Source organism: Erythrolamprus reginae, chromosome 7 (assembly GCF_031021105.1).
Source record: "Erythrolamprus reginae isolate rEryReg1 chromosome 7, rEryReg1.hap1, whole genome shotgun sequence".
Classification (NCBI taxonomy): Eukaryota; Metazoa; Chordata; class Lepidosauria; order Squamata; family Dipsadidae; genus Erythrolamprus; species Erythrolamprus reginae.
The window spans coordinates 86,979,791-87,005,940 of record NC_091956.1 but is presented as its reverse complement, the minus strand read 5'-3'; the positions used below and the strand labels follow the sequence as shown (position 1 = coordinate 87,005,940).

Sequence of the window (26,150 nt, the reverse complement as noted above, 5' to 3'; positions counted from 1 at the left end):
AGCGACTTTCTTTCTTTCTTTCTTCCTTTCCTTCTTTCTTCCTTTCCTTCTTTCTTTCTCTCTTTTGTCTGTCTGTCTGTCTATCTATCATCTCTGTCTGTCTGTCTGTCTACCTAATTATCCATCCTAATGGACACTGGTGGACTGGTCAAAACGGGAGGGCAGGGACATTTCTGAATCAATCAATCAATCAATCAGTCAGTCAGTCTGTCAGTCAGATTTTTATGCCTGACTTCTTTCAATTTTCTATAGATTTGTATTTCTTCTGCTCCCAAGACTCAGAGGGGCTCACAACAAGTACATACAAAACACGTAAGGAATCTAATATACACTAATATAGACTAAATTTTTCAATGCTTTCGAGTGGGTCTCGACTGCTTGGAGAAGACCCTCCAATTTTCTTGGCAAGAGTTTGGACGTGGCCTGCCACGCAAGGGAAGGGCTGGGACTCGAACTCCCGGTCTCCCACCTGGTGCCTTGGGTGGAAACAAATGCTGGTTCTCCTGCGGCCGGAAGAGACTCACCCGTTGTCCAAGCCGTTCTGCCCGAGCTTCCTGCCTATGTCGCCCACCATCACGCCTGGCATCGGGAGCAGCGTCTTTGGATCTCGGATCTGGGGGAAGCACAGGAGAAGGGAGGGGGCGTTGAAGCCACGACCTTGATTCCAGGACTCCTGGACTCCAACCCCCAGGACTCCTGAGCCAGTCCTGCGAGCTGAGGGATTCTGGGAGTTGGAGTCCACATGTCATAGAGTTAAAGAGACACCTCGGTCGGCAGCCCATCTTACGACAGAGTCCAGGACGGATGCGAGTGGAGGGTTTTGAATGACATGGGGGGTTTTATTTAGGTTTGGTAAATTAGTTTCTAGCCTGTTTAGCATTTAGTCTTTAAAGTTTTATTTGTATGTATCTATTTTATGTTGTAAGCTGCCCTGAGCCTCCAGAGAAAGGAGGCCTAAAAGTCAAAACAATAGGTCAATAACGCCAACCTGGGTCACTCCTGGTTCAGACGAAGGGGCTGCAGGCGCACGTTTTACTGCCCCCATTGTCCTCTCCAAGGGGCTTTTCCCCCAAGAGGCAGCGGGATTGTCTGGGTTTCTCTCCCCCCCCCTTGAAAACATTTCTCCTCCGAGAAGGCCCTGCAGTTGCAGGAAGAGCCCCCCCGCCCCCCCCCTCCGTGGGACAGCCACAGCCGGGATGACTGAGCCTCCCCCCAGGCTCCGTTGCCCTCTGCTGAACCTTGCCTCCAAGGAAGCGCCCCAGAGGAGTCGGCCGAGGGCAGCGGGGCCACGCGGGGAGGGCCAGGCTCAGCGGGAGGAGCTCCCCGGGGCTTTGAACCAGGGAAACAGAGAACTGAGGGAGGGGGAACTGGGGCCGGCACTGCCTAGCACACCTGGGCTTCACCAGAGCGAGAACAACACCTCCCTGGCTTCAGACATGACGACCGAGGCTGCGAGGAAAACAGGCCTGGCTTTGCATGGTCCAATCACAGCAAAAGAATAACAGAGTGGGAAGAGACCCTGGAGGTCTCCTAGTCCAGCCCCCTGCTTAGGCAGGAAGCCCTACACCACGTGAGACAGAGGGTGATCCAACACCTGCTTAAAAACGTCCAGTGTTGGGCCATTCACAACGTCTCTTCCACGGATCAACTGTCCTCACTGATCAGGAAGTCCCTCCTTCGTCCCACGTTGCTTCTCTCCTTGATTAGTTCCCACCCATTGCTTTGGAGAGCAGCTTCACCCCCCCCCCCTTTGTGGCAGCCCCTCAAATATTGGAAGACGGCTGTCATGTCAGCCCTCCCTCCGTTCTTTGTTAAACTGGACACACCCAAGTCTTCCAACCCTGCTTCAAATGTTTTAGCCTCTGAAGGCACCAAAGAAGCCCTTAAAGCAGCTGTCCCTCTGTGAGGATGCCTTGAAACGGGGCCTTGTGGTGCCGTGCTGGCAGCCTGACCGATCACTGAGCGGAGGGAAGGCAGAGGGGCTCCTGCCAAAGCCCGGGAAGGAAGCGCCACGACCCCCTCACCTGCACCACAAAGGAATGCAGGCCCTGGCACTGCCCGTCCGGCATGTGGAGCTGGGCGTAGACCACGGCGTGGGTGGCGTTCTTCCCCATGTTGCCAATCCAGAACTTGGCGGCTTCAAAGTCGGGCGAGTGAAGAACAAACTCCTGCACGGTCGGAAAGAGAGAGAGAGAGAGAGAGGGAGGGAGAGAGAGAGAGAGAGAGAGAGAGGGAGGGAAAGAGAGAGAGAGAGAGAGAGAGAGAGAGAGAGAGAGAGAGAGAGAGAGAGAGAGAGAGTGGTGAGTCTCCAGGGAGTTGGGCGGCATAGAAATATAATATAAAATAAATACACAAATTGTGGCCGTAAGTCAGGGACCACCTGCATTTGATACCAGGGCTTTTAAGAGAAGGAATCCGAGTCGCTTGTGAGGCCGCGGTTACGTTGTTTAACGGACTTTGGTGAGAAGCTGAGACCCTGGTAGCCAAAGGCCTCCACCCCCCCACCCCCCACCCCCGAAGGCCTTGAGCCGGTCTGAGTCCACTGAAGGCCGGAGATGAGAGGCCGCCGTCGCTGCCCGTTCAGAGCCTGACCTGCGTCTCTGGGTCGTATCGCGCGACCGTCCGGACGTTCTTGGTGTTGCTGCCGTGGCTGACCTCTGTCAGGGCGAAGCACCCAAAGATCTGTGGCCGAGAGACACAAGGAGAGGGGGGGGGCACAATCAGCGGTCAGGGGGCCCCTCCGTACGGCCACATCACACCTACGCTCCGCAAGCGGCCCAGGCTCCCTCTCGGTCTCCGGGCACAATCCAAGGGGTCAGTTATCACCCGTGAAGCCCTCCATGGCTCAGGGCCAGGCTCTGCACGGGACCCCCTGCTGCCCCCATACGTCCCAGAGACCCATAAGTTCCCACAGAGTCCGGCTCCTTTGGGTCCTGTCAGCCAAGCAATGCAGGGGAGGGCCTTCTCTGTAGCTGCCCCGGCTCTATGGAATCAACCCCCCCCCCCCCGAATTCTGTACTGCTCCCAACCTGTTGGCCTTTCATAAGGCCATGAAGACCTGGCTCTGCTGGCACACCTGGGGGGCCATGAACTTACAACTGACAAGGCCACGCTGTATGAATGGTATGCATGCATGCGACCCTGGCTGTTTTATATTTAACGGGTTTCTTTTTTAATACGGGATTTTATAGTTTTATATATTATACTCGACTTCTTCTTGCTGTCCTGCATCTATTTGTATTTGTATTTATACTATTGTGGTAACCCACCCCGAGTCCTTTGGGATTGGGCGGCAGGGAAGTTGAGCCAATCAATCACACAGAAGCATCACGGGCCAGTGGTTCTGCCCGTGACCTCCGAGCCGACCCAGTGGGTTTGTGGCTAAAGGGGTGGGGGGTGTCCCAGGGGCTTCTCTGTCTGCAACCGGAACCTTCTCTGCCTCCTTTTGTTTAAATACGTTTTGTTGTTTCTTCTCCACCACCACGAACCATACAACACGTGTCACCCAAGAGTAATAATACGCCCATGGAATCTCTTTCATATAAAATAATAAAAAAACCACCCCTACATCTCAATTATTCATTCTATCTAAAGAAGAAAAACTACCCTATTTTTCGGAGTATAAGACGCACCCCTTCCCTCCCTAAAAGAGGCTCAAAATTCAGGGGGCTCTTATGCTCTCAATGCAGCTTCCCCCCCAGCCCTAACTATGTGCTAATGATCTTCCCAGCTCTTACCCACTTGCAAACTCTTTCACTGTTTCTCTCTGCAAAGAATGTTTCCCAAGCCCTAAGTCTTTGCAGGGTTCTTTTCATTGCTCTAAGTTGCTCTGAATAAGTTTCTTTCCAGCCCTAACTATGTGCTAATGGTTTTCTCAGGTCTTCCTTGCTTGCAGGCTCTTTCATTGTTACTCTCTGCAAAGAATGTTTCCCAAGCCCTTCACCAGGGGGTAAAATGATGGGCTGAAGCCGAGCAGAGATAAGGGCGCTAGCCAGATGAACATCTGGTATGCAGATTCTTTCCCCTTTTTTCCTCCCCAAAAACTACGTTGCGTCTTATACTCCGAAAAATACGGTATTATTATTATTATTATTATTATTATTATTATTATTACTTAGATTTGTATGCCGCCCCTCTCCGAAGACTCGGGGCGGCTCACAACATGTAAAAACAAATCATAAGCAATCAGACAAATTTAAAATATTTAAATATTTAAAAAACCCCATATGCTAACAGTCACACACACAGACATACCATGCATAAATTAAACGTGCCCAGGGGGAGATGTTTCAGTTCCCCCATGCCTGACGGCAAAGGTGGGTTTTAAGGAGTTTACGGAAGGCAGGAAGAGTAGGGGCAGTTCTAATCTCCGGGGGGAGTTGGTTCCAGAGGGCCGGGGCCGCCACAGAGAAGGCTCTTCCCCTGGGGCCCGCCAACCGACATTGTTTAGTTGACGGGACCCGGAGAAGGCCCACTCTGTGGGACCTAATCGGTCGCTGGGATTCGTGCGGCAGGAGGCGGTCTCGGAGATATTCTGGTCCGATGCCATGAAGGGCTTTAAAGGTCATAACCAACACTTTGAATTGTGACCGGAAATTGATCGGCAACCAATGCAGACTGCGGAGTGATGGTGAAACATGGGCATACCTAGGTAGGCCCATGACTGCTCTCGCAGCTGCATTTTGCACGATCTGAAGTTTCCGAACACTTTTCAAAGGTAGCCCCATGTAGAGAGCATTACAGTAGTCGAACCTCGAGGTGATGAGGGCATGAGTGACTGTGAGCAATGAGTCCCGGTCCAGATAGGGCCGCAACTGGTGCACCAGGCGAACCTGGGCAAACGCCCCCCTCGCCACAGCTGAAAGATGTTGTTCTAATGTGAGCTGTGGATCGAGGAGGACGCCCAAGTTGCGGACCCTCTCTGAGGGGGTCAATAATTCCCCCCCCAGGGTGATGGACGGACAGATGGGATTGTCCTTGGGAGGCAGGTATATCTAATTTTATCTTAAAAAAACAATAGTCTAAGCCGTTTTCTTCATTTTTCAATTTTAGTACTCTTATTTTTTTTAATTCTATTCCAAATCTAATTTTAATCTAATTCTCTCTCCTTTGGGAAATTCTCAGGCCACTACAAAAGCTACAAAAGGGGGCGGCTGCCCGTTCTACACCGGCCCATTATTCCCAGTAATGAAGTCAATACTTCTGTGAAAGCCATGCCAGCCCCCTCCCCAGTTTCAAAGGAGGGAGAGAAGCCGTACCTCCATGCTCTCCACTTGTCTGATGAATCTTTCATGTCTCTCCGTTCCGGAACTCTCAATGGTCTCCTTGAACACCTGCGACACCAACGGAGGCCAATTAAGCACCACAAAGACTTCAGCAACGTTCACAAAGGGACAGAGAGGCTGCATGGTTGCTGCTCAGGTGGGGAAAGGCGAAAACCACCCTTTTCCCCAACGGTTTCATTAAGAACCACACGGAACCGAGAAGGCGGAGAGCAGCACACGGTGCTCAAAACAGGGAAAGTCCAGCACAAAACAGCTTCTCAGGGTGGAAATAAAAGGGGGGGGGGAATTCTGGGAGCTGCATTTGCTCCGTGCGTCTCTGGGGGCTCCTGCTCTTCCCCCCTCCCTCTCGTATCCATCGCACAAAGAAAGATCTGCAGGCAGTCCTGGACTTACGACAGTGCATTTAGTGACTGCTCAAAGTTACAACGCTACTGGAAAAAAAGTGACCCAGGACTGATTTTCACAATTACAACAATTGCAGATTGACACCCCTCCCTCCAATGATCCACGTGATTGAAATTCAGATGCTTGGCAACCGATTCACACTTATGACCCTTGCAGCGTCCCGGAATCACGTGATCCCCTTTTGCGACCATCCAACAAAGTCAATAGGGGAAGAGAGATTCACTTAACAACCGGGTTGTCAACTTTATGGACCGCAGTGATTCGCTGAACAACTGTGGCCAGAAATGTCATAAAAGTGGGACAAAAGTCACTTAACAGACTTCTCAGTCAACCACAGAAACGTTGGTTGTAAGTCAAGGACTACCTTGTATAGGTCTACAGCCTAAACTAGGAAGCATTGCTGATGCTATCAAAGCAGAATACGGCTTCGAATCAGCATTTTAGGTAGTTTACTCCGTTCATACTTATGGGTAATTTTTTTAAATTTTTTCTCTCTCAACATACATTCAAACCAACTCATATCATCAAAAAAAATTGCATTTTTTTTTCTAATTTTATCATCCAGTTACATACATTATCTTTTAATTAAATTCCCTTCTTAATGTTCCTTCAAAAATATAATACCATTAATATTTCTAACTTATTAAACATTATGCCATAATGCCTTCTTCCCCTCTTAATTCGTTTTTCTGTAAGCTAAGAAAACCCTCTATAGCCAATTAAATGTTAACAAAAAATTAAAAGAAAACAAATAAACACAAACAAATTTCAGACTTCTCCCCCCCTCCTCTAAATAGCACATTTGACTAATCCCAAATTGTGGAATTATTTCCAACTCATAAGATGTTTATATTTAAATGAGAACGATCAAAGGCTACGTAGTTTGGCAGACTGGCATAGGCAACCTCCCACGGTGAAGCAACCAAGTTAATAATTATTCTACCAAAGCAGGCAGGTACTTGGAAGAGCCACCCGGAGAAGTTTCTCAACAACACAAAATAATAATAATAATGATGATGGTGGTGGTATACAAAAAAAGCAACCTCGCGGCTTGAGTGTGTGAACGAGACAAGTGGGAACAGGCGCCGCTACCTGGGAATTGAGCAGGTACTTGGTTCCCAGGGACCAGTCGTACATCCCCAGGCAGCTGATGAGCACGACCACTTTCAAGGGCTTCTCCAGGATCTCCTCCAAGGTGAGGAAATCGTACTCGAAAAGCTTCCGGCAGCGCAGGAAAGTCAGCTCCCGATACCTCTCCAGTGACAGCTCTTCCCCGGGAACCCGAGCAAAGAGAGGGTCGTTCTCCAGGGCCGAGAAGATGGCGTGCTGCAGGAAGGGGAAAATCCGGAGGGCTTGGTCAGTTCCCCACGGCTGCCCTCCGCGGTGGCCACATTCAGTCTCAAGCCATTTCTGGCAGATCAGGGAAGGGGACGTGACCCCCAAAGACACAGAGCGCATGGTTCTCCTTCTCCTGCTCACAACCCAAGTCCTTGGGAGTGTCAGACCCACAGTCGCCAGGATCCCTCAGTGCTTAAAAGGGCCAAGAGAAGACCCCTCTTAACGATACTTCTAAACAGGTCACCCCCCCCCCCCCCCACTGCCAAACTATTCACTAAGGCTGCACTACTATGGCTACCAGTTTTTTCCCATGGTTCCCATCACCCATCTCCTCCCACTTAGGACTGTCGCTTGTTGCTTGTATCCTTCAGATCTTTTATTAATATTGTTTCCTGATTGCGTATTTGGCCCCTATGACAAGCATTAAGCGTTGTACCACATGACTCTTGACAAACGTATCAGAGAGCATCTGCACCAAAGACAAAATTCCCTGTGTGTCCAATCACACTTGGCCAAGAAAGAATTCTATTCTATTCTATTCCATTCTACTCTATTCTGATTTGATTGTTTATTTGACCCCAAGACAATCATTAAGTGTTGTATCTCATGATTCTTGACAAATTTCATGTATACTGATCATATGCAACAAAGACAAATAAATTCCTTGAGTGTGCAATCACACTTGGCCAATAAAGAATTCTATTCTATTCCAATTCTATTCCTATCCTAACCTACCCTATTCCATCCCATCCCATCCAAATCTTCTTCTAAGGAATAATTCATGTCACAACAACTTCTAGGTACCGGTACTTAAAAGCTTGAATTTGGCAACAAAATATTGTATGTGTTTCCTTTGTGTGTGTGTGTGTGTGTGTGTGTGTGTGTGTGTGTACTTAACATTTCTGGAAAGGCAGGGGCTCTCTCAGCTAAGTTGTTTGTTTTCAGACAATTTCTAACTCACCCCAAGAAAAGAGGCAGCAGAAAACCACAACTACTTGTGCCAATGATACTATCTTACTAACGAAATGTCAGCAAGCAAACAACTAAGAGCTCCACAATTCACCTCTGAGTCACAAATATTCCTTTTTCTGAAAATGCTGCAGATGAGTCCTTAATTATTTTCTTTTTCTTCCATTACTTCTTCATCTCCTTTTTCAAAATCTAGATAACCCCCCATCCATGATAACTACAAGCAGAATGGAGCCGGACGGGACCTCGCAGCAGGGGACCCTCCACCGAGTCAGACAAGCGAAGGGCCTGTCCCTAAATGACCCCCTAACTCAAGGTGAAGAGCCCCCTACGGAGGGAGCCCCAGAGCCAGACGGCCGGCCTCCCTTGGAAGGACCCCCTGGGCTGAGCCTCTCCGGGGCCACAGGGGGAGGGGCTGCTGTGGGGGGCCAGGCCTCCCTCCCACTCCCGCGGAGCCTCACCTTGAAGCGGAGCAGGGCCTCCTCCTCCACGAAGAGGGCCATCTCCCGCCAGCCGAAGGAGGCCTTCTCCCGGTAGGCGCTCAGGGGCCCCTGGGGCAGGTCCGGCAGGCGCAGGGGCTCCGAGGGGCCGGGGGCCGACACTTCCCTGTCTGAAGCCATCCGGATACGGAAGCCTGACACTGGGAATCGAACTGGGGTTCACAGAGAGGAGGGAGTCACCATCCGCAACCGTCCCCACCCGACCCTGTCAAGCGCCTTCTGGCAAAAGGGGCTGCAGGCGGTCCTCCGCTTACGACTGGCCGCTTAGTGACCGCTCAGAGTCACAGCTGCAGCCCCCCCAGCCCCCCGTCACGAGATCAAAGCTCAGCCGCTGGTCAAAGGGATTCACACTTACGGCCTTTTTTGTGTGTGTGGGGGGGACACACAAGCAAAGCCAATGGCCAGACTCAGTGAAGGCCCAGGCTGCTTCCTGGACACAGGCATTCAGGCCACCGGTGCCAGGAGGGAGCCGGGTTCGACCCAGCCTGGTCCCTGCTAGTCTGCAAGCGAGGCCCGGGTCCCGCTGGACAACTGGGCTTCCAGGGTGGACGTAAGTCGAGGACTCCAGCCGAGAACGGGGGAGGGAGGGAAGGAAGCGGGGGCGACCTCTCCACCCCCCTCCACCCCAGGCAGCTCAGGGCGCCCCCCGCCCTCCACCCCCCCTCCCCTCCCTGAGACGGAGCCCCCCGCCCCGCCCTCCCGCTGCACCTGCAGAGAGGCAGCCGCGGGTCTCGAACCCTCCACGGACAGCCTGCCGGGGCTCGGCCACAGGACCTCGAGGGCGCCCCGCTCCCTCCCTCCCTGCTTCACGGCGGGACGGCGGCTAGAGCCCCGGCTGTCTCTGGGCTGCGCGGAGGCGGCACTTTGCGGAGCGGCTAGGAAGGTCCCTTCCCGGCCTCCGTCCCTTCCGCCGCCCGGTAAGCAGCCACTGCGCAGGCGCCAAGATCCCGGAAGTAGCGTGGCCATGGAGACCACCGGCTCGGCGACGCTGCGGGACCCTGCGGGACGCCTGCCTGGCGGCTTCTGGGCGGCGGCGGCCGTGTGGTTGGAGCGGCCGCAGGTGGCCAACAAGCGGCTGAGCGGCGCCTGCGCGGAGCCCCCTGTGCGCGTCCCCCGAGCGGGCGGCCCGGCGGGCCCGGAGGAGAGCGACTGGGGGCCCTTCTGCGCAGGCGCGGTGGCCGAGGCGCTGGGCCTGCGGGGGCCGCTGGAGCTGGTGCTGCGCCGCCTGCTGCCCCGCCGCCCGCCCGCCGCGCCCGTCCCGGAGGCCGTGGCGCTAGGTGGGCCACCCGCTGCCCCTCACCTTCCCTCCCCTGGCCGGGCATGGCGACGGCGGTGGAGGCCTCCGAGGGCGGAAGGGGGCGGGCGGGCGGGCGGGCGGCTCTTATCCCCCTCTGAGTGGGGCTGGTCCCCCCTGGCCTCCCTCCTCCTCCTCCCCCGCCCTCTCAGAGAAGAGAGGCGCCCTGGCCGGCCCCCCCTCGCCCCGCCTCCTCAGCGCTGGGGGGGGGGGAGAGAAGGGGGGGGGGAAGGAGTGCAGGCGGCCCCCCTCTTCCAAGGCTTCTTCCAGGGACCGCAGTGACACGGGTTGCACTGGAAACAAAGCGACCCCCACCTCGCCCTTAGGACCCTCGCAGCAGTCCCGGGGGTCCCCCGGGGGGATTCATGTTCAGGGGCTCGGCAGCCCACTCACCCTTAGGACAGCTCATGGTGGGGGGTCCTTGGGGTCTCCTGGGGCAGAAACCAGATCCACCTAACAACCACATTGCTAACTTAACAGCATAGGTGGTAAAATGGGCAGAGCTCACTTCACAAATTTCTCACCAACATTTATTTATGTATTTATTTATTTACTCACCCACTCATTCACTCCATTCATTCATTCACTCCATTCATTCATTCACTCCATTTGTAGCAGCATTTATATGCCACCCAATTCCAAAATGGACTCTGGGCGGTTAACAATAATAGACTGATATAAACTATAGCTACCATCATAAGCAGGAGTATTATAAGTACACACTCACACCCCTACCAACCATGCCTACTCTCCATCATCCATGGCCACATCAAGATGACAGCTTAGTGACACAAGGCATTGGGCTCCATTGGGGTCACAGGTGGAGGACTCCCTGTAGAGGACAACCTCAAGGGGGCTAGAACAGGGTGGGGCCGGTGGAGGGGAGGAGGGAGACAGGGGGGGTGTTTCTGGGTGTGGCGGCCTGAGTTTGGTGGCTGGCTTCCTGGCAGATGTTTCATGGCCAAACGAAAGGATCGGCCAGTGGCCCAAGGGAGCCGGGTTTGATCCAACCCAGCCGCTCAGAGTCCGTTGTGGAGGGAGCAGCATCTAAACACAGTAGATAAATAAATGGCCATGAAACCCCTGCAGGGAAAGAAGCTCAGAGAGACCAAAGGATCCGTCAGCTCCTCGGCTACATTCTCCACTTCTCAGTCTGGTCTGTTTCAATGTCAGTGAATTCAGGGTTCCACGTAGCAGCCTTTGTGTCGTTGTCTAAAAGGAAATGTGTCCCAGGAGGAATAAAGCTGAACAACTTGCCCCTCTTTCCAGATGTGCCCAATGGGTCGGTGACCTTCCTGCCTTTGGAACAGACCTGCGAGGGACGATACGAGGTGAAGGTCGACAACATTTATCAGATCCGACTCCGGCACGTCCAGCACGACGAGTGGTGGGTGCTCAGAAGAGGTTGCGCCTCTCACAACACACTGCGGGTGCACGGCGACAATTCTGGGTTTCTGCTCGTGCTGTTTAATCTTATCAGATGTTTAAAATATGTGGCATATTTTGCGTTAAGGTGTAAATTAAGCAGCAAGTTGAATCTGGCTTGGGAGTCGCTGGCCTCAGTTTGATACGATTCGGATTTTGGCCGTTCGGCCGTGGGAGTTGGACTCGGGAGGGGTCTGCAACTAACACAGTTTGCAGAGTTGCCGCCTGTTCTGTTCCAGGAGCATTTGGAACTGCCTGCACCTCTACGTTCTGTGCCTGCTGAATCTTCTAGATCAGGGGGTCTCAACCTGGGGGGGTCAGGATTCCTTTGGGGGCCACCAAAGAAGACCCTGGGTGGAAAACACAGATTCCCCCTGGTGTGAGGGACCGAAGCTTCCATTTTGGCGCCTTGGAACATATGTCTGCAGTCCGACCAGTCAGACGCTTCTATGGAACCAGCTCCCTCCCGATCGACTGACTTTTCGAACAGCTGTTAAAACCTGGCTTTGCCGACAGGCCTGGATGTGTGTGTGTGTGTGTGTGTGTGTGTGTATTTTAACACCAGACGTGCCCGAATTATGTTTGTTGGTATGGATGCTTGTTAGATTGTTTTGAGGGAGGCGTAACAATTTAGGTTTGTTATGGTTTTGGGGTTTAAATGGTTGTCGCTCAACTTCTTTTTTAATCATTGTATCATTGTATTGTTAGTGCTGCTTTCTAAGAAGGCTGCAAGTGGGGGGGGGGCATGAGCCACAGGCCTCCGATTCTTCTGTTTGAGAAAGAAAATATTGTCCCTTTTTGCTACATGCTACTAGTGTAAACTAAAAGCAGAACGGTTCTCTATGGGCCACAGTGCCATTAAAGTGCTCAACTACCGATTGATGGTGCTCCTTCATTTCGTCTGTCTGCTTGCAGGACTGTGTCGGTGCTTCTGAATCCAGAGAAATACGTCCCTGATGGAATTGTGTATCCTAGGGCCGAGTGGCTTGGAAGCGAATTGATTTCTAAACTGGCCAAGTGGTCTACGGAGGTCACAAAGAATGAATTCAAGAGCACGCTCTCCCTCGTTTCTGCTCGCCAGATACAGCCAGGTTTACCAGGATTTGAAGGAAAAGTACAGAGACATGGTGAAGGTAAGTAGACTTTAGCATTCGTGCAGAGACGTGTCCATTTCATAAGTTTTGTCCTTAACTGAACAAGGAGACATCGAAGGAAGGAAGGAGGGCGGGTTGGGCCTTGGAGACAGAAGGGGGAAATGTGTGGGGAACTCAGCCTCCCAAAGCTCCAGAGGGAGGGAAGCGGGGAGGGGACCGAAGTCCGGTTCTCTCCGAGGAAAGCATGATGGAAAAGCTGGGAGTGGGAATTCCCCCCTGCCAGGTGGAGAGGGTGCCCTGCTTGTGTTGGCCGCTAAATCTGCTTCCCAGGCACTGAGGCCTCCAGCCGTTTCCTGGTTCTCAGAGCGCCGCCCGAGAGGTTGGGAAATCTCAGGGAACGGATTAGCCAAGGCATTAAAACATTCATGAGCCCCGTGTTGCTTCATCAGGTCTGTTGAGCGCCCAGACTTCAGAGCGAGGAGGGTAATTAACAGGTGATTGTGCAGATGTGAGTTAAACCACTGGAGTCAGATTCCAATAGTTTCATCAATTCACAGGTGTAATACATTAAAAAGACTTGTTGGGTTTGTTGAGATCTAGAGAGATTGCCTGAAACCTTTAAATTGTCCACTCATCAGTCTCACACAGTCCCGCTAGTGAAGTTTGACCCCCCCTCCCTCCCTCCCGGTGGCTGCTCTGAGCTCAGTTGAAGGCTGGAAAAATGGCTCTGCTCCTGCTTTACTCAGTCAGTGTCTGAGTCTTGGTGCAAAACTTGTGTCCTGCTCTGCAGCCTTTGCCCCGTTTGTACCAGGACGTGTGAAACATGCCACATTAGAAGAAAAGTACACGGAGAAGCCCCTAGTCTTGAGGATGGAGCTGTTGGTGTAAATGTGGGAAGGAAGTGGACCGTTGGGTTTGTCACAGGATCGGGCTCCCAAGTTAACATTCTTCTTCTTTTGTAAGACTCTTCTTAAAGTTGGGTGGCGTGTTTGTTTATTTACTTGGTAAATTTATACAGCTGCCCCTCTTAATACATGTGACTGGACACCAAAAGGAGTAAAAAGAAGGGCCTTCTCTGTGGCAGCTCTGATCCTGTGAAATCAACTCCCCCTAATGAAGGGAAGATAAGAAATAGCAGCAAAACCATAAAACATACATTTGCCACGGGATTGTGGGCTGCATAGAAGTCAAACAAACAAACAAACAAGCAATTAATAAATTTCCAGCAGAGAGGTCAGTTTCCCTAATAATACAAATTAGCAGTTCCACCCCAGGCCTGATTGTGGCAACGTCCCGTCCTCAGGCCCTTCCTGAAGACCCCCGCAGAGTTGGGGGCAGCCTGGCCTTGGGCGAGTGATGTGTGCCACGGAGCGGGGCCACAGCAGGAAGGCCCCCTCTGGCCCCCGTCAGTTGTAGAGGAGCCACAAGAGCCTCTTCCCGCTGGGCAGGTCGATGCACTTCCTCAGCCGGGCCTGATGCCGCCTTGGGCTTTAAGAGGCCCTGGCCAGGCCTTGGAATGGAGGCCGGAAGCCAGCTGCTAACCAGTGTAACTCAGGGAGCAGAGGTGAAAGGCGCACCGATCGAGGGGTGGGCGCCACTGACCCTGCCACTGCCCTTTGGAGGGCAAGGAAGAAAAAGAAAACGGATGGCGTTGATGGTCCTGGTGGCCAGGGTTGAAGTAGCCCTGGCTCTGCGTTTGCCTTGACAGCGTGCAGGGAACAACGCCCTTGCGGCTGGGTTTTTATGCCTCCAGGGCCACCTCTGGATCCGCCTGGCAGACGGGCCTGGTGCCAGGAAGGTGCCCGGTGGGGTTGGCACAGGGAGAGCTGGCTGAAGGGACATCACCGTCTCGGAGGCTCCCCAACTGGCTGTGGGGTCCGTTCGGTGGGCCTGGATGGGCACGAAGTGGACATCTGCTGGGTATTTGAAATGACCTTTCATGTTGAATATCTACAGTTCATCATGTGGACCTGTGTCTTGTTTATCTGCAGGTTTGGCCCGAAGTAACAGATCCTGAAAAGTTTGTATATGAGGATGTGGCCATAGCTACTTATCTGCTGGTAAGTGGTGTTTAAAAACTAATTAAAATATTGCTCTGAAAGTATAAATTGCTCCAAAATAAAACACTTCCCAAAATGGAACTATAAAGAATAGATTTTACTGAATGTGAAAATTTGACACCTTAAATTGGACATGCGAGATACATTTTGAGCACAATTCTGTTAATAATTTCAGTTAGGAGATTATATATTTGTTTACCAGGAGTGGGGGAGTTCTGTGCTTGAGAATTTTGTTAATTCTTCCCAAAAAAGATGTGTGGATGGGCCCATTTTCTTGACCTCGTCCAGCTGGTGGAAGTGGCTGTGTGGGAGGGGTCAGCTCCACCTTTCCTTCATGGCTATGTAGGAAGCTACAGCTGCTTAAAGCCCAAGGGGGCGTGGCCCAAAGTGGACCTGAACCTTAAACCCCCCGGGCCGGAATAAAGGCTCCGTGCCCAAAGGATTAGACGGGCAGAGGAGGAGTCGGTGGCAATAAGTTATTCCAGAAAATCTCCTGCTTGGTTCATGTGGTTTTGCACCCAGAGAATAAATGATGCCGTCTCAGCCTGGGGGAGGAGACTGGGCGCATCTGAATGTTGATGGGCTTCAAGGTCAGCAGAAAACAAATAAAAAACCAGCTCTGTTGGCTGGGAAAAGTGCTGCCACCTTCACGATTTCATTTTCCCCACCTAAGATGAAGAACCAGCCTCTTCCCACAACTGCATCAGGGTGGAATTCTCGGCCTGGAAAGTCTGTGCTGCAGTCTGCAAACTTCTAAAACGTCAGAGAATCCAAAATCCCCCTTTCGATTTGTATGCCACTAAGTCTGAACGGCCTCCAGCCCCGGTTGGAACCTCCTGGATCTCTGGGAATCCAGCCGGCCCTTTCCTAGCTTGGCCGTGACTCGCTCCTGCTGGTGGTGGTTTGTCTTTTCTGAGTGGTGGTCCTGTCTTGTCAGATCCTCTGGGAAGACGAGCGGGCGAGGGGAGGCCGGTGCGAGAAGCAGTCCTTCCTGGACCTGGGCTGTGGGAACGGACTCCTGGTCCACATCTTAAGCAACGAGGGGGTAGGTCAGCTGTACGCTCGGGGTCAAGTCACCCTTTTCCCCCCTCTGGCTCTCCCCCCAGCTTGGCTGATGGGGGCACCGGACTGGCTGGCAAGGGGGCTTTTCCCCAGGATGGCTTTGAGGGGTGGGTGGGTGGGTTTCTTTTTCTCTTTAATCCCTTGTGGGAAGAAAAGGTTTGCGTTGAGCGGAGGTGGCGGGAGAGGCCGTTTCCCTAACGATGCCCCCTGTGTGGGTTCTTCCAGCATCCAGGGAGAGGAATTGACGTCCGGAGGAGGAAGATCTGGGAGACGTACGGCCCACAGACCCGCTTGGAGGTAGGGCTGGAACACGGGTGGGTTCCTTTCCCCCTGAAATACAGGCGGGGCCTCGTCTGGCGGCCGCTCTCTTAACGGCTGTTTGAGGTTACAAGGCCGTGGGGAAAGTGGCTGGTTATGACCATGTTTCACACTTACGACTGTGATAGCCTCCCCAGGGTCACGTGATCATATTTACGATGGTCCCTGGGTCATGTGATCCGTTTTGTGGCCTGATGACAAGCCAAATCAAGGTGGGAGCTGGATTCGCTTAACAACGATGCTACTAATTGGACAGCTGCAGCAATTCGCTTAAGACTCGGTCATAAAAGAGCCCAAAACTCCCTTCACAATTACCTCGCTCTGCCACAGAAGTTCTGGGCTTGACCTGTGCCGATAGATTTCGGTGGAAAAATACTGGCAGCCCTTTGCCTGTCTCATTAAGATGCCTTCTTCTTTCTTAATTAGGAAAGTGCCATTAATCCAAACCACCTTTATCCGGAGGTTGACTGGTTAATCGGAAACCACTCGGACGAGCTGACGCCCTGGATCCCCGTCATGGCAGCCAGGTAGCCACGGAACGGAGCCCTCGGGGGGGGGGGGGCGCTGCGTTTCCGTTAGGGCAGAGGAGGCCTTCTCTGTGTTTGAGAGAATCCCCTCTTGGTGAAAGGGAGACACGGAATCTCAGGGGAAACTGAGAGAACTGCAAGTGAAGAAAGTTTCGGTTCAGGAGAATCGGAATTGGAGGCCGGTCAGTATCTTCAGCTCCTGCTAAGGAGGGTTAGACTAATGCTACAGTCCAGAAAGTGGAAATTTATTTACTCAGGGCGGCATACAAACTTGGTGGAGCCGGCATGAATTCTAGGCGACTTCTAGAGCAGAGGCCTTAGGATGCTTAGGAAAAATACAGTAGCCCTAAAACAACCTTCATGCAGAGCCATTGTGGCAGCTACGTGGATGATTCAAGTGAAATAACCAGACTAGGACAAGTGGAGTATGTACATTATGGACAGATAGACAATAGAGTGGTCGTTATACAGTCCGAATCATACACATATAAGCCGAACCATCCTGTACAAACCAGAGATCAGCACACAGCTCTCTTCCACACAGCAACTCATCAATAGTGCTCCCGCAAGAGAGAACTCTGTTGGCGCCCTCTTGTGGCCAACCGGCACACTGCTCTTAAAGGGACACTCCTTAAACGTGCATTGTTAGTTTATATGTATTGCAGCACCCAACACAGTTTACGTACATTGTATCAACACAGTTTTTTGAATTCACAGCGCTCTTAGTCTGATTTTATCACTGTAGCAGGCCCCAGAATCTGCACGGCAGCCGATGCAGCAGCAGGGCCACTTCTTAAGTCAAGGCACCCCAGGTTTTGTATGTGTTTGTGTGTGTATGTGATGGGATGCCTCCCCGCGAGTGGATGGCAAGCGTGTACATTCATGCAGCTCCATTTGCTTGAGTGGCAGGCACCCATGCCTGCCACTCATACAGATGGAGCTGCGGGTGCATGCTCAGCTGTCACTTCTGCTGAGTGACAGTCCACGGCCCAGTACTGGCCAACAGCCCAGGGGTTGTAGACCCCTCTGTGAAGTGGTAAAATATCTAGTGACCCCCACCCCCCACCCCCCATTTGGGAATCTGATACACGGCAGATACAGGGTGTCCAGGAAACCTGGAAAACAGGGAAATCGGCGGTTCAGGAAATATCAGGGAATTATAAAGGAATTTGTGAAAAAAACAGAATAAATCGGGGGGAAAACAATTAAAATGTTTAAAAATCAGGGAATAATCATGTAAAAAACCCCTGGATCTCGCTGCCTGGCAGAGTCAAAGCAAAAATGAGCCTAACTCTGGCAGCCACCTGCTTCCTCAGCTGCCAAAATTCCCCCACGGCTGAGCCATTTGGTATGACGTCACCTACGGCCGTGCTTTAACTGGACCGCAAGTGACAGGGAAATGTCAGGGAAATATCGGGGAATTTCCGAAATGCTTCCCCCCCCCGGACACCCTCCTGTAGTGAGCAGCCAGCGTCCGGAAGCCTTAGCCAGGTTCATCCAACCACAGACCTGCATTTTGATCAGGTATTTAGCGAGATCTGTGCTGCATAGACACCTGACAGCTTGATAGACGCGCGTCGTCACCCGAGTCTCGGGAGCTTTTGGGAGCCTCCCGCGGTGCCTGACTTCATTTCGCCCCCCCTCCCTGCTGCAGGTCCTCCCCTTCTTGTCGGTATTTCCTGCTGCCCTGCTGCTTCTTTGACTTCTACGGGAAATACAACCGGCGGCAGAGCCAGAAGAGCCAGTACAGGGAATACCTGGACTTCGTGACGGAGGTCGGGGCCGTCTGCGGCTTTCGCGTGGAGGAGGACTGCCTCCGGATCCCTTCCACCAAGAGGGTAACGCCCCGTCTCTTTAGCAGCCTTCGCGTTTGGTCCTCGGTCAAGCTCCCCCTCAGGCCTCGGCAATTCGGACCGCTGGACCTGCTTGCGTTCAGCCGAATATGCACAAAGGGGGCGGCCCCACTGAATACCGTATTTTTCGGAGTATAGGGCGCACCCTTTCCCTCCCTGGGGAAATTATAGCTCTCTGAGGCCAGGAGAGGCCAGGCACCCTGACCCAAACCCTGGATGCGAGTGACGTCACGTTGGCCACCTTTAAGACAGTCACATGATCTTTAAGCCATCTGCCGGTCACATGATCGTCAAGCCACTCCCACCTGGTCACATGGGCAGCAAGCCACACCCACAAAATAAAGCCACAGCCACAGTGTGGTAGTAAATTTTTTTGCAGCCCTTCACCGAGTTCAGTGATTCTGGCTTCCCCGTTGAGCTTGCTGGTCAGAAGGTCTCGTGACCTTGGGACAGAGCAACGGGGTCGTAAGAGTGAGTCAGGGGCCAAGCACCTGAATTTGGATCACAGGAACATGTGGAAAAACTGTTTGTAAGTCACACTTTCCAGCGCCATTGTAACTCTGAACGGTGACTAAGCAAACTGTTGCCTGTGAGCTCGCTGGACAGGCCCTGCCTGCGTGTGGATACCTGGGAGGGTCCACCTGGGAGGTCCTTCACAAGAGGACCCCTCTTTGTTCCAGGTGTGTTTAATCGGGAGGACGAGACCTTCCCCGGAGGCACAAGGCGAGGGGGCCCTGGAGGCAGAGAGGAGGCAGTACATCCAGAAACGGCAGCCGGGTAGCCCAGCAGTGGCAGCGCCGGGCCAAGGCTTCCCCCGGGGGCATCGGGAGCAGAGCCCCTCCTGGGCCGCCGGTCGGCCGCTGTGCCCGGAGCCCCCTCGGGAGAGCGGTGGGCAGGCCCCGTGGCCCTCTGGGTTTCTGCCTCGGGGCAAAGAACAAGTAAGAAACTGCACCGCCCTCCCGCATGCCTTGGTAGACCAGGTGGCTCTGGAGGTAGCCCACCTGCTGCTGGGGCAGACGGAAGAGAGCCCCCACGGACCTCCCGGCCCCTGGAACAGCGGAGGTGAGAGACGACGGGCTCCCTGCCCCAACCCTTTCTCAGGCCTGGGGGGGGGGAGGGCCTGGCTGGAGGAGGATCCCGGCAAGCGGGTCAAAGGCACCAGGCTCTGCCGTTAGCGTCAGGCGTCCTGCCCCTTCCCAGCCCCTCTCCTGCGGCACATGCAACACCCCCCACCCACCCCCAGAATTGCTCCTGTGCTTTGCAGTAGGAAAAGGTTCATGGTAATATCAGTCGGGGGGGGGGGGGCTTGTAAAGCACGTGATAACAACAACAACAACAACAACCACAGTGCTTTCAGGAAAGGAAGTGGGTGTCATTCCACTCACACACACACACAGGGAGGGAGGGATATTATCTCACTCTAACCTTCATATTTAGATTATGCAAATTATAAATATAGGGGAGGAAGATATAGTTGTATATAGATTTAGAGAGAGATACAGTAGATACAGATACATATACTGGGTGTCTCTGGTTCCCCCTGTGTATCGAGAGTGTTTTTCTTCCCTTTTTCATCACATGAAATTGACTTTGAATAAACCAAATTAATCTCCCAAACCTAACACTTATACAAAAGAATAATTATGGAAGCCATAGAAATAGAAACACACACACACACCCATTATGAATAGAAGTGATGACACCTCACTTACCAGACATCTGGAAGATCGTGGTCAATGAACAAATCACAACCACAGCTCCACCCTGTCAATCAACTGGCCAGATGTGACTCCTCCAGCCCATCAGGGTGTCACGGCACAGCCACCTAGCCCACTGGCAGCCTTCCACACACCCTCCACCACTATTTATAAGGGAAAAACCCACGGCTGCAACCTCACTTTGTCCAGGAGAGGCCTGGAGGTGACGCGTGGGATCTCGTTGAAATGTGCAGGAACACTCTCTGTGCACAGGGACACCAAGCGCATACCGGCACCCGTGAAAATCTATGAAAACAAATGCAGATATATAGACATATATACTGTAGATTAGAGACAGAGACGAATGTTTCAAAGGACCCAAATTCCCAGCAGCCCCCAAAGCGCTGACCGTGTTCTACGAACCCTGTTCCCTGCAGTGAGTCTCCCCTTGAGTGACATCGCTGGGCATTTGGACAAGGACACTTTGAAAACTCTGAAGAAGGAATACGGGGGCCTGCAGACCTTGCTCAGGAACAATCACCAGGTGTTTAAAGGTAAGGAGGCAGCTCCCTTTCGGTCTCTTCCCTTAAGGCCTCCGCTTGGGGGGTGGTTGCCCCGGAAAGATCTCTAGGTGCTTCTCCCAGGTCAAGGGGCGGTGGGGGTCTGGGACAAAGGGGTCCTCTCCTCTGTCCATCGTGGAAGTTCCTCTCCAGGTGGTTTCCTCCTGGCACCTCCACTAACGCTTCCGTGTTGCGTCAGGCTAACGTTTCTTGGCTAGTCCTCCCTCCCACCGTGTTTGCAGAGAGTTTACAGATAGTCAGAGTCTTGGGATTGATTGACAGTGTCTTTCAGTCCAATTGATTGGCTGTAACTAGCTATTATTCTTCTGTTTTTAATGTTGTAAGTTCACAGCCTTCTATGTCAGGAGGAGCAGCCATGGCAATCACCACCACCATCGTGTGTCCTCTACCGGCCGGCACTAACTGGCCTGTCCATGTGATTCCTCCCCTTTCAGTCCAGCACGGGAGAGTTCGCATCCGCGACTGGAGGGAGGAGGAGAGGCCCAGGAAGCAGCCGCGGGGCCGGCAGACCAGAGCCCGGCCCCCTCCCGAAGCCACGAAGACCCGGCTCTGCTGGTTTGACCAGCATCACCCTCAGGGCTGCCCGCTGCCCTCGGCCTCCTGCCCATACGCCCATGGGAACGCCGACCTGAGCCAAAGACGGATCGCGACGGGCGACAAAGAGCCTTCGGGGCCCAATTCTGCTGAATAAAGAGCGGCCTCTCCACGTGACTGGGGCCGCGTCCTTGTTCCCAGGGCCAGAGGAGCCGCACAGCCAAAGCCTCGCGCAGCCTTTGTGGAAGGCGGCTGAGCTGAGTCGCCTTCTTCGTTTCTGCCTTAAATGTCAGCCAGATGGACGGGAGTGTAAGGACGCGCTCCCCCCCCCCCCCCGTTTGCTCCAAAAAAGGTTCATTTCTCAGAACGTTTGTGGGCGGAGTCAGTCCGCGGAGCTAAGCCGTGAGTTGTTCCCTTGCAGACGTTTATGATCCAAACTGGGCAACCGAGCGCTGATGGCGTTGCCCGATTGGGTCGTGAGACGTCTGCAGGAACCCCCTCAGAGACCACCCAGGACCCTTCACGGCAGGGCCCAGGAGGCGCCTGCCCTTTGACCCTTCTGATCACAGTTTGGGCCACCTTGGTTAGTTGCGTTTATTGTTATAACCACAGGTCAAAACACACAACATACCGCAGAACAGTAGAACTAGGAAATAAAGTAGTACAAAGAATGTGGGGTGGAAGATAAAGCCAGAGCTACAACTCCAAATTGTGAGCATTTTAAGCAGATCAAGTGCTGTAGGGTTTCCTGCCTAAGCAGGGGGTTGGACTAGAAGACCTCCAAGGTCCCTTCCAACTCCATTGTTGTTGTTATTATTAATTAAGAATTTAAAACCAGACCTAAACCTAAGATTCCCAGGTCATGCTTGCGAGTGTGATTCCTTCCTAGGAGGGGGGGGGCGACATTAGTGCATCAAATGCCTAAAATCGGGGGTGCTCTGGATGGCGCCTTTTGCAACGAACCCATTTTATTAAGGAGGACCAGGCTTCAACTCAGCCAGATTTGTCACAGGGGAAAAGATGCACCTGCCTCTTATATCTCAAATGTATATATATACACATACATATATTTACATTTCAAATACGCAGTGATGCGCTTGGGCAGAAGCAGCGGAATCCCACTCTCTGCTTAGAAATAAGGTTTGGGGTTGAATATCGACATGAACTTTTAAAATAACTTATGATATAATCTAGAGTTTTATAATTCAGCCTGCGTTTACTAACCAACACCATCCAGATGAGGTTTTTGTTAGCTATTCCACAATTACGGGAAAGGACACAGCCCATACATTTTCCACAAAAGTTTAAAGGCAGAACAGTGTTTTAACAAAGGGAATTTAGAGGACCAAAAGAGAAAGCAAAGGCTACCTGTCAACATCAGCATCAAAGATGACATAACAAGTCAGATAAGGAAAACATTACATGTAAAGCAAAAATGAGAATTTTGAAAAAAACAACAATTCAGATGACATATTTTAAAAATTAGCGACAACTGAACTATCAAGTTGCGGTGGTTGTGCTAATGAAATCTGGTACCTCGGTCCTCGACTGCTTTAAAGCCCCTCGAATTTGGTACTTGACGCATTTTGTCATATAAAAATATTGTCCTGGTGACTCAAGCAATTGGGGGAGGGACAGCCACGGAAGGTGAGCCGGACGTCGGCCATGCTGGGAAAGCCGCTGACCTAGGAAGAGAAACCAATTGGGGGGGGGGGGGTCCTTCCTGGCGAAGGAAGGGGTCACAGGAGAAATCCCCCGGCTCCTGTGCCCCCACTCCCCCTTGTGAGAACTCAGCGCGTCTCCTGGAACCAATGAAGTACAAGTGCTGAGTAACCATTGTAATTTCTTAATATTATACTGACATTAGCAAAGAAAAAACACATTTGTCAGTTTGTACATAATAGTATAAACATTTTATTTTTTTCTTTATCTGACATTTCTTTTTGCAATATAGAAAAGTGTATTCTTTTAATAGGTCTAGTAATATAAATTTTATCTATTTTTGGATGTAAACCATAACTAGAAAATTTCCCTAAATACCCTCCCCCCACCTCAAAATCTGCTAATAAGGGGGGTGGGTGCACAATATAAAAGCATTCTGGCTAAGCAGCTCCTAATTGTTATTGTCCTAGGGGCTTTGAAAGGAACTCTGCGGAATCTCAGCCGACCGAGAGGAGCACAATACTTTTTGACAAGCTGCTCTCAAGAGATCTTGGTATATTTCCATGCAAAGAGCCAAGAGAAACTCAAAAGGGGAGAAGACCCAAGCTATACAGGGGAGACGGCTTGTTTTATGAGACGAAAAAACCCAGTTTTCTTTGATTGCACCTCCTTCAAATCTTTCACACACAATTCCATTATACATAATCTACAACTAGAATCCAAACTTCACAGAAGGTTTTCTGCACACTTATAAATACACATCACAAAAAAGGTGCAAGTTAAAATAAGACACAGAATATGTACAACACAGAACAAATGTAATTCTAGACAAAGCAATGCATGTTTGGAAAATAACTTGATCTGAGCTTTACCCACTTACACTAGTTTACATTTATACAAATCTTTTTGTATGGACATTTATGAAATTAGTAAAGAGGCAAGTCCTCACCTACTCAGAAAATTAACAAACTCTTGCCCACCCAGAAATAATTCTATTTGTAAAAGAATTATATTGAAATAAACAGCTTCCCTTTCAGGCTTGTGTGTAACCAAGTTTGCTACGTACATACATATTGCAATACAATAGAAGGTGTGTTTGCATATGTACATATATCCATCCATACACACACACACAATTATATGGAGAAAACATCCATTTTGAGAAGAATAATTGCAGCACTATAATTACAGAGCAAGGCTACATTATCTAGCAGGTGCTTGCTGATTCAAACGTGGAACTTAGATATTCATAAATGATCAAACAATTTCTTCACTACAAAACCATGCAGTTGTGTTTCACATTATAATAGTTTTTATGGCAAAGGTTCTCTTCCTGCTAAGCAATTCCCTCCAAGTGATGTCACTCCACTCTCCTCTCTCTTTCCCAAGGAAACCTTTAAGGGGTTTTGTCCTAAGGCTACGCTTCCAAAATACACCTTTAAAATATAAACTAAGCCGATTTGAATACGGAAAAGAATGCACACAGCTCGAAATTGGTTTGAACACTGCTAAAAGAGCATCTCCACTCAATACTTACTGGGACTAATGCTTAACTCTTGGCTGAAGAAATAAAGGTTTTGCCGCCTCGTTGGTACCTTCCCCTCCCTCTCCGGTTGAAATGTGCATTTTCATAGGATGGATCTAATTTTAACTGCACAAGCAGGTGGGACTCTGCCGACTTCCACTGTCTTATCAACTTCAACCATAACCCAACAGACTGAAGTATTAGACACATGAAAGCTCACAGACATAAGGGAGCATAAAGTCTATCGTTATTGGCCAACTTGTTCATCCTACTCAACTCTCTAAATGACAATCATACAGGTTTTTGCTTTCGTTTTTAAAAGAAAACCTCAGCCTTCAAAAGATGCATCTCCCACACTGCGCCATGCGCAATTTAAAACAAATCTCACACAGTTCTTATAGTAAATATGCTACGTTGAGAATGGTTGAGGACCATATTAAGAAATGCACAGGCTTCTTCCCTTTCCATTTTAAAATATCTTTTCCAAAGCAATTTCACTCTTCGTAATCTGGGATGAAGGCAAAAAGATTTGATCCCACATCCAGATAGCATAGCAAGAACATTGGCCATTTTACACAATTTTAGCACTTCCAGTCATCGTGGGCTTCTAGAATCCTCAGGCATGGGGAGTTTTGTGAACTGAAGTCCAGACTTTGGGAAGTAACCCATTTCATTTAGGGGAATCTAAGGATTAAAATATTACCGAGTGTTCTTTAGCTTAGAAATATCCCCAGTGTTGCTTCCACTAACAAACATGGGCATGATCAATTTATTTCCACCCATTCCTGCCACCTGGAGTATGAGTAAAGCTAAGATGCTACGGATATAAATTAAGATTAAATTAGTATTTTTTTATTAGTCTGGGAAACTCAATAGTTGACCGGAGAGTTACATTCTAAACAAATAAGAGACAGGTTTGTCCTAATTTTGTTATAGGGGGCATATAGCAGAAATGTTAAAAATCTAATTACACTGACGTTTGTCAAATAAAATGTCGATCCCTTAGAAAGCCAGACGTGAAAATGTCTTATTAAAATTTGGAATATATATATTTTACAGTGATGCATTTTTTAAAAACATACCAAAACGATAAAGATATCAATTATGACCTTGATTTTTTTTCTATCAATGTTATATATCTGCAGCTGTCACTGCTAAGGTGTTAATATTTTAAGATCAACAGACAAGGCACTGTCACTAAAATTAGATTGTGGTCAACAAGATAACCTTTACCTTTGCATTTTTAAAACTGTTTTTCAGCAAATGTTTATTTTTAATCATTTCCAGTCAGCACTAACTCACCCACAGATGTACCACTGCCTATGTTTTTGCAAATATATTCTGTGCTGTGATGCTGATTGATTGGGCTGGGGGGAAATCCATCCAGTATACGGATACTGTTCTTCTTATAAGACTATCCAGGCCTTTCAATGAGTTTTGCACAAAAGCTGATTTGCTCCTGATAGACTGACCAGCTTCTTTCTTCTAAATATACAAAAGTCAACCGTATCAATTGCAAATAATAATAATAATAATAATAATAATTTAGAGAATTGCTTCTAGGATACCCTTTTAAAGAGAAGAAAGGGAAGGGACCCATCTAAGCTTTGCACTCGCTGTCCCATGTTGTTTTAGAGGTTGAGAATAAAACACATCTTGTATCTGTGAAGCAAAAATAAAAAGCTCAAGTTAAAAGTGAAGCCTCACTGCAAAGTTACGATAGTGACAGACACCCATGGGAACGAGCAAAGGATGCGGCCGTGAGCCAGGAAAGTGTCCGTGTGCCTTTTAGTGTCCCAGTCTTTGAAAAAAGGAATCAGCAGTTCATGGCACAGGGGTCACCACTTTTGGACTTTCCTGCCGAGTTAATGATTCTCATTAGGCAACGTCCAAACTCCTCTAGAATCATCCGTTCCGCTACGGCCTTTGACTTCCCTGCCTTCTCGGCCTGTTCAGCCTGTGCAAGTAAACAGTCACACGTCGCATCAGCAACCTCTTTTGTGACAAAGGTGAAGGGCAAC

At 50.5% G+C, this 26,150-nt stretch overlaps 3 protein-coding genes across 10 annotated transcripts in view; 1 reads left to right on the top strand and 2 right to left on the bottom strand.

Annotated features, from left to right (window-relative positions):
* ACOX3 (acyl-CoA oxidase 3, pristanoyl) overlaps window positions 1-9,927 on the bottom strand; it is a 22,014-nt gene extending 12,087 nt beyond the window's left edge. Inside the window, exons 1-7 of one of the 3 annotated variants that reach the window (XM_070758112.1) lie at window positions 9,798-9,927; window positions 8,459-8,649; window positions 6,783-7,016; window positions 5,259-5,333; window positions 2,593-2,682; window positions 2,025-2,168; window positions 525-613 (exon numbers count right to left, since the gene is read on the bottom strand). In XM_070758112.1, coding sequence (XP_070614213.1) covers window positions 525-613; window positions 2,025-2,168; window positions 2,593-2,682; window positions 5,259-5,333; window positions 6,783-7,016; window positions 8,459-8,649; window positions 9,798-9,819 — 845 coding nt within the window. In that variant the 5' untranslated portion in view covers window positions 9,820-9,927. Of the gene's footprint in view, window positions 1-524; window positions 614-2,024; window positions 2,169-2,592; window positions 2,683-5,258; window positions 5,334-6,782; window positions 7,017-8,458; window positions 8,650-8,852; window positions 8,924-9,205; window positions 9,425-9,797 lie in introns of those variants that run through there. The other 2 variants (XM_070758113.1, XM_070758114.1) reach the window with 2 other exon arrangements.
* On the top strand, window positions 9,438-23,640 carry TRMT44 (tRNA methyltransferase 44 homolog). The gene is given in 12 exon segments (XM_070758115.1): window positions 9,438-9,774; window positions 11,061-11,178; window positions 12,132-12,288; window positions 12,290-12,349; window positions 14,302-14,370; window positions 15,308-15,415; window positions 15,658-15,729; window positions 16,177-16,277; window positions 17,932-18,115; window positions 18,811-19,192; window positions 20,265-20,381; window positions 20,843-23,640. Coding segments are annotated over 12 exon segments (1,938 nt in total). The 5' UTR covers window positions 9,438-9,461; the 3' UTR covers window positions 21,100-23,640.
* The window catches only part of LIN54 (lin-54 DREAM MuvB core complex component), a 29,844-nt gene continuing 26,526 nt past the window's right edge, over window positions 22,833-26,150 (bottom strand). For all 6 annotated transcript variants that reach the window (XM_070758106.1, XM_070758108.1, XM_070758110.1 and 3 more), the window contains one exon: window positions 22,833-26,150. In XM_070758106.1, the coding sequence (XP_070614207.1) occupies window positions 25,946-26,150 (205 nt within the window). In that variant the 3' untranslated portion in view covers window positions 22,833-25,945.